At 29.4% G+C, this 13,991-nt stretch overlaps 1 protein-coding gene across 2 annotated transcripts; it reads left to right on the top strand.

Moving 5' to 3' along the window:
* Positions 1–588: 588 nt before the first annotated feature.
* On the top strand, positions 589–3,087 carry LOC119669732 (casein kinase I-like). 2 transcript variants are annotated; one of them, XM_038079743.1, is made up of 2 exons: positions 589–699; positions 1,894–3,087. In XM_038079743.1, the coding sequence occupies exon 2, from the start codon at positions 1,992–1,994 to the stop codon at positions 3,027–3,029; it is 1,038 nt and encodes a 345-aa protein (XP_037935671.1). In that variant the 5' UTR covers positions 589–699; positions 1,894–1,991; the 3' UTR covers positions 3,030–3,087. The 2 variants fall into 2 exon arrangements, with proteins under 2 accessions (XP_037935671.1, XP_037935672.1); XM_038079744.1 differs by lacking the exon at positions 589–699 and adding an exon at positions 1,768–1,806.
* The last annotated feature ends 10,904 nt before the right edge of the window (positions 3,088–13,991 follow it).

Raw genomic sequence — 13,991 nt, 5'->3', positions numbered from 1 at the left:
GAGCTGGTTCGATTCCTCAAGATACTGAATGCCTAAATACAAAGGGGTGTAGAATAGATCAAGCTGGTTGCAGTGCATAGGGGTCTTAGCATAATCCAAAAACCCCCCAATACTATTGACCAATCTGTAAAATTAATTGTATCTTCATTATATATTACTTTTAGATATGACAGAGGACAAAGGTATATTTCGACCTTTGAGATATATTGTAAATACCTGGTGATAAAGACCATTAATAATCTTTACAATATTTTTTGATTAAATACTCCAGTTATCCATTTGCTTATGGAACACTAAGTAAAGGTATCGCATCAAATCTATCTTTAAAAATAAATTTTTTACTCTGACTTTAGATGTATTTCAATTTAAATTGCAGAATAGGTTGTTTTAAAATTGTTCTACGTCATTAACTTCAATATTGCAATATATATAGAATCATATTGCAATATATACGTACTAAATAATAAATATATTTGCATGTAAGCATATATTTATATTTATATAAATATAAAATTAAATTTATAACTTAACTTTGATTTTAGGATCAATAAATAAAAAATTTTTATTAGTGTATGATTCTAAATTTTTTTTTCTGAAATACAAACATATAATATATTACATAAATTCTAGTTCTTTTACATCTAGAATTTTTAGTTAGATTGTGTAACAGAAGCTAATCGAATTCATCAATTAAATTGCGTGAGTATAAAATTTTTTAATATAATTATGTTAGCTTTATAAATATTTTATTAGCTTTTATCAGATTTGGTTAAAGTTTTGATTATAATGGTAAATTATAATGGTCAAAAATAGGGGTGTTGACGATTATAATAAATAGAAATAATTTAAAATAATAACTTTGTTAAAAGATCAATTAAACAGTTTTTCTTCTTCATATACAATTTTGATATTCATACATATTAGGGGTACTCACGATCTCGAGTAACAAGCTTAGTAATCGGGCAACATGGTAATACTATAAAACACCAACAATAAAATAGAATTTGATTAAATGTCTTTTGTGGTTGCTGCTATTTACTATGAAACTATGTTACCGATTACCGACTTCGCTATGCGTTATCATAAAAACCCTTTCCCAAATTTAATTATATATATTATATTAAATTTAGAATTTTACAAGAGTACATACGTAGAAAATATAAGTTGTATAATTGAATAAAAATAGTATACCAGAATAGAATAGGTCTTAGAAATTATTTTGTACAACTGATAATATCTACACAGGAGAATTCCGAATGGAAGTCACAAAATCTGTCCTTAAAATTTTCCGAACATCAGACGAAGTTTAAAGCTTTAATACTGAATCGGGCAGTATTTTTCTCTAGGCCCAGATCACAATAGGAATAATTATATATATCAATTTCCATAGGCAGTTGATAAACTACTATAAATTCAACAATGCTTTTAAAGAAATCTTTACATAAAATATTCACTAAAAAAAGATACTATGTAGTATCTCTTGCATTTTAATGTGAACTTCTTATCTTAATGATCTTAAAATTAACAAATGAATTGTTAAAAATGTCAGTTTTCCATGATGATAAAGTTGATGATAAAGTAGCAATGAACTAAGTATAGTGGATCTCTAAAAGCAGATAACCTTTTAGACCAATTTTGTGGACATTAAATCAACTAAAAAAATCAATCGTATTCTTATGATAAACGAAGTAAGTCTAAAACTCAATCACAATTTTAATAAGATATGCTTTGAATTTAGATTCAATATTTTTGTAAGAAAACTGTTTTTAATAATAAAATTTTTGATCAACAAAATATTCCGCATAGGTATCTAAAAGTTTTTACTGTGTTTCTTAAACTAAAATAGAAAAAAATATTGAAAAATTAATTAAATTTAAAAATTGATAAATTTAGATGTCCTTGGACTTTTGAAATTTGGGGTTCTTCTACTTGTTTTGTTCTTGGTATTCTTCTTACCAATCACACTGTCTTTGTATTACTTTGCGCCCAAAATGAGCGGGGAGGAACCAAAATCTGAAGAGAACGATACTATTGTTGGTGGTAAGTTTAAATTACTGAATAAAATTGGTGAAGGCTCATTTGGCGATATATATTTTGGTAAGAGCGTCTCAGGAAATAAGCATGTTGCTATTAAAATCGAAAAAAAGACCAAATATGCTACACAATTACTAAATGAAAAGTCTATATATAATTATTTGGCTGGTGGCTTTGGTATTGCAAATGTACATTATTTCGGTTGCTATAATAAGTGTTATGTTCTTGTGATAGACCGATTGGGTCCAAATCTGGAGGAATTATTTGTAGCTTGCCACTGTCGCTTTTCGATGAAGACGGTAATACAAATATTTGAACAATTATTAGAGCGTCTAGAATATATGCATTCAAAGGGTATCATACATCGCGATGTTAAACCACACAACTTTTTAATTGGTCATACTGACGGTACTAGATCAACAATTTTTATTAGCGATTTTGGTTTATCCAAGTTTTATTGTGATCCCAAATCGAAGAAACATATTAAGTTCAGAGAAGACAAGAAACTAGTTGGTACTGTACGATATGCGTCCATTAATTCACATTTAGGCTATGAACAATCTAGGCGCGATGATCTCGAGGCAGTTGGGTACACTGCAATATATTTTGCTAAGGGCATACTGCCTTGGCAAGGTTTGAAGGCAAATTCCAAAAAGCAAAAGTACGAAAAAATTGCTGAAAAGAAATTATCGATTAGTGTTGAGCAATTATGCAAAGAATTACCTGACGAGTTTGTTATATACTTGAATTATATCCGCAATTTGCTTTATGACGAGGATCCTGACTATGATTATCTACTTAGCTTATTTAAAAATTTGCATAAAATTTTGAACTACAAGCGTGATAATCACTACGACTGGTTGGATGATAAGGGTAAATTGCGTCTAAAGAGTGAAAAGGAGAAAAAAGAAAAGGCCAAAAAAGAAAAGCAAGCTGCTAAGGTCAAAAAAACTAAAAAGGTACAAGATATAAAACAAACAGTTACTCAAAATTAAGTTCGATACACCAATACAACAGTTTCAATATATTGTTCTAATATTTTCTATATTATATTATCAAATGATTTTTTATTAGTTTTATAAATTTTTCAAAATTAAAGTTCAAAATTTTGTAAAGATGTTCTCAAGCATGCACTTCTATTTAGTAAAAATAAACTAATTTCTAAAAAAAAAAATTTAATATATATCATTATTATTTTGACTTTTATCTTAAATTACTTATTAGAAATTTTTATGTCTAATAACAAGAGTTTTAAGAAGACTGTTTAAGATTCCATGGTATATTAGATCAACAGACATATATAGAGATCTTAGGATTGACTTAGTGAAAAAATATATCAGAAACAGAGCTTTAAAATTATTCACTAAAGTTGATACGCTACGTAACCATACCCTAACAATCGTCAAGTCCACTTCTGGAAGATATGCTGATTTAAGGTCCGTCATCAACTAAAAGACAAATAAATTATATGATTTCTTAGCCTAGTTAAAGCCTAGTGTGGGGTAGAGATAAACCCACAGCCATTATAGAGTAAAAGTGCGTAATAGCTCTAACTCAAGAAGAAGAATCAAGAAGTCAAAAAGAGTTTTATATCGACTAAAAAATATAATAGGGAAAAAATTTTTAAATCCAATATTTATTTAAGTAAACTCATGTACTGATCAAACGACTCTTTTTGAGAGTCCCAAAAATGGTCATTAGTGGTATTTGAAAACATCTAGTGGTTTAAGTGTAACTATAAATTAATATTGGCAGATTTTTTAATCTAATAAGATCTGATTTTAAATTATACATTAGTAGTCAACTAGATATGTATGCTCCTGTTACTTACTACCTTTCGAATTTGGGACTAAAGAACACCAACACCTATAGATTGTATGAATTGCGGAGAGAAACTTCAGTCCAATTGATATTTGAGTGCCCAGCCATGGCCAACAAAATTGTCCAATTTCATATTCTGGTTTTCATTGCATTCTATGATATCTGTGATATTTCTTTAAGATTAGATTAGTTTAGAAAAATCTTTCTAGAAGATAGCACAATAAATCTCGTAGGTCCCAGTGTACTATTGTCAGCACTAATATAATTAAAAACAGTTTCAACGAATTTTGTTTAAAAACATGAACTAATAGTATCTTCCTTCTTAATTATATCTTTAAAACAATTAATATATATACGTTGTACTGCAGTACTTTGCTTATATGAATATCGGGACAACAAATTTTCTAAAATGATGTCCTCTTGTTAACTACCAGTTTACTATGATGTAATTAAAACAAACTAACTATAACGAAATACACTTTATTTAAGTTATACGTTTATTAAGAAATGAAATCAATATCTTTCAACTAGTTATCTTCGACTGAAGTTTAGAAACCTGAGTTAAATATATTTATGAGGCCGCTAATACCCTTGAACCCAATTTATACCATCAGATTTATAAGATGAACTTATAATATGATCTAGCAACTTTCTAGATGAGATTTTTTGCTTTAAATTACTTCCTGCAGTTTCTTTAAAGGCGTACGAATCTAAAGGTGCTTTTAAATGCATAAAATAATGTCCTACCAGTATTTTGTATGTAATGTCTACTGTAATAGTGAGCTATTAAAAAATTCCACTAACAGTTTAAAAATAATTATAAAATATCTTTAGCTTAAGTTATGTTATAATTAACAACTTTAAGAAGTAAAGTCATTTATTTTTTCAAATTCACTGATGCTATTTGCTCTCTATATATTCGTGCATATACGAGTATCTAAAATCCAATAAGCACATTTATTTTAACAAATTTACTCAATTAATAACTTCCATTTTATCAGCAAGTGGTAAATTCTAGTAATCTCTTATAAAATCGAAAATGCCCTGAAACCTTAAATCATGTCTAATATTAACTTGCAGTACGTACGAAGTCAATATAAACGACCTTAAAATGTCATTCCCAGGTTGGAAAATATCTTCTGCTTGTCTTTAAACTGAAAAATAATTTATAGCATTTTAAATGTTTTACTTTTTGCAATTAATCACCCTGTAGTGCAAACTACGTATGCGTACCACCTTTGCATACCACCGAAAGATATTTTATGCATACAATTACAAGCCTAAGCTAAGCCCTTCAATTCGTGCTGAGCATATAAGTTGCCACATATCTTTTTGTGGACCTAACAGTGCCAGTGCCATAAAAACGAGTTCTTCTACGCACGTTTACAAGTTCAACAGAATGCCTTGGACATGCGCAAAAACGTTTCTCGCCAATATAACGACAGATACGGGTGCATACATGGACGGACAGTAGAATTTCTTACAAACAAACATGCAGGAATGTTGAGATACAATGCAAAACAAAAAATATTGAATTTTTATCGCTTCTAAATACACCAGAAAAGTTAGCCGATTGCAAAGCTCTTTAAGGTTCGACTGATTTATTCAATTCTTAAAAATTTATTTGATGTTGAAAAAATTTAAATATAGATTTATGTGTCTATTTGAACTGATTTGACAATAACAAAAATGGTTAATGCAATTACAGATAGCAGAAAACCTGGCTTTAAGAAGACTGTTTAAGATTCCATGGTATATTAGATCAACAGACATACATAGAGATCTTAGGATTGACTCAGTGATAAAATATATCAGAAATAAAGCTCTAAAATTATTCACTAAAGTTGATACGCTACGTAACCACGTCCTAACAATCCTCAAATCCACTTCTGGACTCTCAGGAAGATATGCTGATTTATAATAAGGTCCATCATCGACTAAAAGACAAATAAATGATATGATTTCTTAGCCTAGTTAAAGCCTAGCGTGGTGTAGAGATTAGCCCCCCAGCCATGCCATTATAGAGTAATGGCTAACTCAAGAAGAAGAATCAAGAATCAAAATATTCTCAATATAATATTTTAGTTATAAACACTCTTTTAATCTCATCACAATATTATAATTCATTGCAGAACTCTACAACCATTCTGGTAAAGACCATGTTATATATAGTGCGATAGGCTCGTCAAAATTGTCTCTTCTCAGCTGTGACGAAAATGCATATTGTCCAGAGTGTCACAATTCTAATTATTTGCTTCTAAAAGACACTACAACACTATTTTGCCTAAGTGACGAGGCACAGATAGTCTCGGCTCTCATGACCAAATTAAAACCGATATATTGCTTTTTCTCTCACTTTCAATTTTATAATTTGCATTGAAAACAACAACAATTTTGCTCATGACGAGCCCATGACACTCTACATAATATGGGCCTAAGAAAAATTACCGGAATTGTTAAAGAGAGAAAAACACTAAAAAGTTTTAGTTGATTTATGGAAATTTAGAAATACAATTTTTGGCTAGAACGGAACATGCTCTGTGAATAGAGAGTTTAGGAATGATAAATTCTTGTAAAAAGAAGATACAAAAGTTGAACAGAATAAAAGAAAATATAGTAACAATGATAATAAAACATTAAGTAGGTACAGTTTTCACTTATGACAGGACAGAGTGATCTGAAAGATAAACTTGGATACGTAAACGGTTTTCAACGTATTTTTGTTTAAATTTTCAAAAACCCTATTTTCACAAAAGATACTGTAAGGTAGTTTAAGGATTCAAAAATATATCATTTTTGATGTATTATTATTTGATATAATTACTCAAATATAATGTAATGTAAAATGAGTGTAAATAAAAGCCACTCAATTTTATTTCAAATTTTGTTAATGTATTCTTCAATATTTATTTTATTCTATTTAATATAATCAGCATCAGATCAGCATATAATCAGCGTTATACATTTCTCAACGTTTTTTCCAGCCTTTAACATGTTTTTTTATCGGCCAACGAAGGTATGACCTTTAGCATTCTCTGCTAATTCTCATTTATGGACTATATATCTTTTAGATATATTGCAGAAATTGAATTGAATTCAATTTATACTTAGGGGTGACTAGACAGATTTTTGGATATTAAAACAATGTTTATATATGGTGACTTATTTTGTAATATTCTTGACATCATTTGATATCATTTTTTCACAAAAACATAACTCAAAGATAGGATGTCACGCTTTCAATTGTATAAATGAAATAATAGATATATTGCAGGAATTGTATTGAATTAAATCATTGCTTAGGAGTGATCTGATTTTTGGCTGTCTAAACTGTGTTCATATATGGTGGATGATTTATTTTTTAATAATCTTGATATCATTTGATAACATTTTTACCCATAAACATAACCGAAGGAAAGAATATAATGCATATAAAGAATATATAGAATATATAGAAAGAATATATAGAGAACGCGTAGATATATTGGAATTACTAAATTTTATTAAATATTTTATATATATTCCTAATATTGCCAATCGTAATTAGAAGGCAAAAAATAAACGATACATTGTAGTGGCAACTGGTACTAGTTGCATCATTAATTAAATTAAATGCTTCAATTAGTTGATTGCATGAAATTAATTGCAACTAACTGAGTCCATAGAAACAATACAATTCTAATAGATCTTAATGGCACGTTTTTAGAAATGATAAGCTTAAGAGTCAGAGATAAAAGTAAGAGAAAAAAGTTTAAATTAAAAACAAAATAATAATAAGTGGTTACATTGTTGAAACAGTGCTTCTTTTTTATATTGTTTTTACTATTACGAGTATCTTTCTTTTTTAATAAGTAATTCTATAAAGAAACACGACCATGTGGCGTCAGCACCTAAAACAAATCAACCGAAACTGTAAAGCGCAGCTCAAGATCATTGCCATTTTTAGAATGTTCCCATTTTTTGTACTTATTTTTGGTGAACTGTAAACTCGTTCTTATAACTTCACTTAGAGTTTTAACTTCAAACTGAAATTGAAGCAACCAACAACCATTGTGGCCCGCTTGCGCTCAATGCAAAAACTGCATGCAACAAGTGCCTCATATCTATCTCGGCGGTTGTATGTGTTCGACGAGTATCTTTTTTGGTATGCATGCACGCGTTCTGTTGCTGATATTCGAACGAAATGCAATAAAAATTGCCGATTTGCTGACTTGAGGACGACGACTTATTTGCAATTTCTTGCTTATTTTTATGGATTGTTTTGTTGTTGCCGTTGTTGTTGCTGTTGCTGTCTTTATTGTTGTTATTGTTATTATTGTTGTTGGCGCATGTGCAACAATATTGTGCTACCAATTTACGTGGAATTACAACGATGCTATAGTTGGCAACTTAAAAAACAATGCTTAAATCCAACCGTCCGTCCGTCCCATCAGGAAGGAAGAAAGGAATGTAAATTTGAATTGTGCTCTCATTATCATGTTGCATTTGTTGTTGTTGCCATTGTTACTCTTGGTGTTGTTAAGTTGTTTCACAACAACAATAATAAAACAATACAAGAAAACAGCAATTTACAACTTTTTACGTTTATTAAATAAATGCGCTTCACTTTGATATATGCAAGTACAGTTGGAGATATATGAGATACTATATTACAGTGAAATTATTCGTCATTCCAATCTAGAACAAAAATATGCAAATTAAGAAAAAGAAAAAGATATTTAGCTTTCTTTTTAAAATGCGATGCCCGTTATTTACCTGAGGAATTTTCTTGCATCGATGATAAAATACATGGAGGTTTTTGAGTTTTATGGTGAAATGGCCAAACACCATACACTAAAATTTCTTCATATAATTGGAATGTGTGTTATATTAATATGATTAACAAGGAAATTACTATAATCAGATATAGAAATTATTTCATTGAATTGTCTATTAAATATAGACTGAATTTTGAACATATCAAATATATTTAGCATAGAATTTATTGTGAATTAAAATTATTTATACTGAATATTCCAAAAAATAGAAATATCCGAGAAATAGAAATAATATCCGAAAAGTATAACACATTAAAAATATCGAATAAAATAAAGAAAGAAGAAAACAGATTATATGCATTTGAAAGAAAAAAGTAATGATAAGTTACAATTTAAAAGACAAATATCAAACACAGTAGATAAAGTGCAAGATAGCATCAAAATAGTGTTAGAAAAAGTATAAACATTTTCAGCATCAATTAATCGAGCTTTGGAGAGAAGTATAATCCATTAAATTTATGGAATAGAAAGTGATACAAGATAGACTATAAAAATTTGAAAGAAATAAGAAATGATAGATAAAGTGCCAGATAAATGCATTAAAAAAAGTATCAAAGGAGCATAAAAAAAAAATAATAAAAAAAAAAAAAAAAAAAAAAATAAAAAAAAAAATAAAAAAAAGATTAAAAAAAAATTAACAAAAAAAAAAATAAAAAAAAAAAGTAAAAAAAAGTAAAATTAAAAATCCAACATTGTTCATTAAATCTTTTTAAAGTCAAACTCTATTGTGTCAATATAGAATCGAGTCCCCTAGAAAATGTTGATACTATACGAGGTTTTACACACGTTCAACACCTATCATGTGATCCTCTCAATTTTTTTTATTGCGTAGGAGCATTTCGAGGGCAGGTGATCATCGTAATGGCGCTTTGGCACAAATATGCCCGGCTCTTTGACGACACCAACATCATTTGGCATAGGGAAAGCATAGGGACAAGCGTGTTTTTATTGCTCCCTGATTGGTGATTCGTGATTTCGAGTAAAAGCTGTAAAATTTAATTAATATCAAATTTAAAAATTTATTAAAGTAATAAAGTCACACATTGATAATATCGTCATTATAAATAATACTTACATATATTATTATATATATTTCATAATGATGACTTTTTCAGTGTTTATCTTCATAACGAAGTAAACCCTTTCAATTTGCTCATACACACATTTATACTCAGTGCTCATTTATATTTAGTGATAGCTAATTACAGTAGAAAAGTAATTGTCAGTTAATAACATTAAGGGAACAAAATAACATTTTAAAAAGTAAATTGTGCAAAAGCGTGATCATAAACATTTTAAATGACAATATGCATATAAAATTCGACAAATAACATATGACAGCATGTCACATTTGACTAATTACATCGCGTATTACTTACACCCGGGACGTTCTTGCTTGTTGGTGGCCATCAAAACACTCATGTGAATATAATATATAGTATGTACGTATATGTATGCAAGATAAAGTTTGGCTGGATTGGTCACACCTTACGAAAGTCGTCAAGTGAAGTTTGTTTTCAAGCCCTTCGTTTAATCCGCAAGCCAGTAGAAGAAGAAGAAGGCTTAAGATTACCTGGTGCAGATCAACACTAAACGAAATTAACAGCCAATCCTCACACCTTAGCAGATCATACATCAATATTGTTGAGCTCAGAGAAGTGTCAGTAAGAATGCTAAAATTTAGGCAATTTGTAGATAACTTATGCGTAGACATTCATAGAGATCTTAGGATTGATTCAGTGAAAATATATATCAGAGACAGAGCTCTAAAATTATTCACTAAAGTTGATACGCTACTTAACCCCGCCCTAACAATCCTCAAGGATTGTACCTGATTTAAGGTCCGTCATCGACTAAAAGACAAATAAATGATATGTATTGTTAGCCTAGTTAAAGCCTAGTGTGGGGTAGAGATAATCCCCCCAGCCATTATAGAGTAAAAGTGCGTAATAGCACTAACTCAAGAAGAAGTATCAAGAATCAAGAAGAGGCAGCTTGGAACCATGAAGCTTAATAATAATAATACGTATCTGAAATATCGTTTTGCACTCTTTTGTAAGTGGCGCCCGGAGTGTGATGAACTACCTTGCCTGCCTCTAGCTACATTACTAGAAGTGATCTTTTTTTTATGTAAAAGTTTAACCAATCACTTTTAATAAATAATCTTTTACTCTTTAAAGGCTCTTCATATCTCGCAGGTACAAATCATGTTTCTTACACTTTATTGTTTAACAATATTCACACGTGTCTCAAATAAAAGTAAATATTTTTTAACCGCCGTTAAACACAAAATGTATAAACAAATTAATCAAACTTTGCATAAATTGAGCGTTTCACAAAACTATCATAATTAAGATAAAAACGCATTAATTTAATTCTTCACACCTTTTACTAAAAAAATTATATGAAAAACCGAAAAAATAAATATTAATTATTTAAATATTTAACAATATAAAAAGATATATAAAACATAAAACAAAATTTTTGAAAATAAATAAAATACAAAGCAATTTTGAGGCAAGAAAAAAAAAATCGGTGGTCAATGAACAAAATCGATTGATAAAATTGATCAGTTTTATAAAGGCAGAGCAATAGAAACATTAATTAAAAAATCAAACGATCTACCGTAAAAATTGCTTTAACAACAGTAACAATATGCAATAAACAACAACACCAACAACAACAGCAGCAGCAACAGTCTCATCATTATTATCAGCAACAATAAAAGAGAGTTACAGCAACAGCAACAACAACAACAGCAACAGCAACAACAAACAGTTGCTGTCAAATAACAGCAAAAAAATTAGCATAAAAATATAAAAATCACAAGTTAACAAGTTTGTAAATTGACACCTGCTACAAGATCAGTAACAGCAACATAAACAACAGTAACATTAACATGATCAAAGCCAAACAACAGCAACTACTAATACAGCAACAACAACAACAACAACAACAACAACACTAAAAGCAGCTCTAATAGAGCCGGTCAAAGCTGAGCCAGGCAACATTAACAGCAAGCAATCAAAGAAAAAATGTTGTGTAAAGTTCAATGAAACCAAGAAAGAAGTTAGAATTTTTCGAAAATCATTTTTCTTCGCTGACACAACAATAAAACTAGTGTACCGCCGAAGACATTGAAATGAAGATCAATAGAGATTCGCTTCGATCTTGGGCATTGGCGAGGCGAGTAGCCAATGGATCTCGCTAATAATGTTAAAATTGCCCCAAAGGAAGTTTGAAAGTGTAAAAATTGTTTTTGGTGTTGTGTCTTTTGATTTGGTAAATTATTTTATTATTAATTTTATGTCAACAACTTATTAACCACCAGAGGCTGAACGAGTTGAGTTTTTATTACAAAAAATGTTTAGACAAAGTTTAAAATTACTATTAAAGTGGAAAAGTTTTATTTACATTGAATTAATTTAAATTATGCATCAATAAATATATATAAAATGGTTGAAACTAAAAATTAATGAACATAAAATGGTAATAAGTACAGAATTAAAAAGCTATATTAATATACATACTAATTACTAGCTATTAGCAATGCTATTAGGTGAACGAAGCTTGATCTAATGATGTGTAATCATTCGAATTTATATTAAAATATTTGATAAACGATTGGATTCAGGGATTATTGATATGATGGTATTAAACTTTTACTAACACGCCATAAGCAGAAAAGCAAAATTATACTAATATATTTAGAGTTTACATTTGGTAGTCTTTACACTACTTAGATAGTGCGAAGAAACCTTCACATTATTAAAAACCTACACACCTAACACTATTAAAAACCTTCACACTTCACACTAGTGATAACTTTCACACTTAAGTTGGAGTGGAGACCATGTACCTAAACCCCACTTAGTTCAAATAATGATCCATTGTAGTACCAAAGGATTAGCGTTTGTACACATATGCAGACTAGAAGTCAACATACGAGCAAAAAAATAGCTAGATCAATATATAAATAGTAGAGGGCCCAGTCTATTGAAAAATGGTCTATTGTCATATACATATATATAGAGAAGTTTAAATTTTTTGATAAAAGATACAGCTACATATAATTTTATTTGAATTTTACTTCAATAAAATGCTAATGCAGTGGAATAAGTGAATACGTTTAGGACGCCTTAACTCGGTAGAATACTACACTTTTTTATTAAATAATTCTTGCTTTTCTGTTTAAGTGAATCATTTAATTTGGACTGGCTTATTGCACGAAGAGAGAAACTCTCCGCATAGAATTAAATTCACCCTTCTTGCCGGCACCGAATAAAATTAAGGAAAGAACAAATGTTTGAAAAAAGATGGTCAACAGTAACCAACTGCATAAAAACCAAGGAATTTTGGCCAAAAATTAGTAAGAAAAGACCGGGGGAATTAATTAACCAATCCCGAGCAAATTTATCGAAGATAGTAGAAATTATTACGGGACACTGCCCGTTGGGAGAACATGCCGTGAGGCTCAACATCAGGACCTCCTTACATTGTAGACATTGCATGGAGGATGATGAAGAGGAATAATCAACACACCTTCTTCTACAGTGTCCTGCTTTCGCTAGACATAGACTCTCATACTTAGGGTTACACTTTTTCAATTCACTAAGAGAGCTAGATTCGAACTGCCGTTGAAATCACTTGGTCGAGTGTTTCGTCGATCAGTCACAGAACTTCTACACCAAAAGAATTATGAAGCTATCCGAAAAATAACAACAGATCATTTATAATAATGGCCAATGTATACTTAATTAAAATAAATTTTCATTAAAGAAAATTTTTATTCAAAAATATATATGTATAATATTTCACAAACAAATTTTGAAACCAATATAGTCTTATGGTGCACAAATTGGGGGCTGTGATATCTAATGCAATATCAACATAATTTAACGGCTTCAAATTAAAATTCTCCGAAATATTGTCAACGACTCATGATGCGTTCGTGATGTAGACATCCACCGAGACCTTAACATCTCAATAGTTGTTGAGGGAATTAAATTACAAGCGGAAGCTTATTCTCAGCTGAATATATCTTTTAAGATATAATATCAGATGACATATTTATAACATTGACTTAAATAAACAAATTTTTTGAAAAGAGAATCATATAGTTCATATACATATACACAGAAAAATTTCATTATATTCATAAAATATTAAATAAATTTAATACTTAAATTTTGTATATATTGTGTAAGTTGCTTTCACCAAAAAACAAAAAAAAAATTACAGATATTTTAGAGAGGTACATCTTTATTTTTAAACTTTTAAAGAACTTTGAATTTAACAACATACCATATAGGGATGCAT

This window comes from Teleopsis dalmanni, chromosome 1 (assembly GCF_002237135.1).
Source record: "Teleopsis dalmanni isolate 2A chromosome 1, ASM223713v2, whole genome shotgun sequence".
In the NCBI taxonomy this organism is placed as follows: domain Eukaryota; kingdom Metazoa; phylum Arthropoda; class Insecta; order Diptera; family Diopsidae; genus Teleopsis; species Teleopsis dalmanni.
Note: the sequence above shows the minus strand (reverse complement) of the source record. Positions and strands in the feature narration are given on the sequence as shown.

Coding starts and splice junctions, on each gene's coding strand:
- LOC119669732 (XM_038079743.1), top strand. CDS start 1,992: ATGAGCGGGGAGGAACCAAAATCTGAAGAGAACGATACTATTGTTGGT.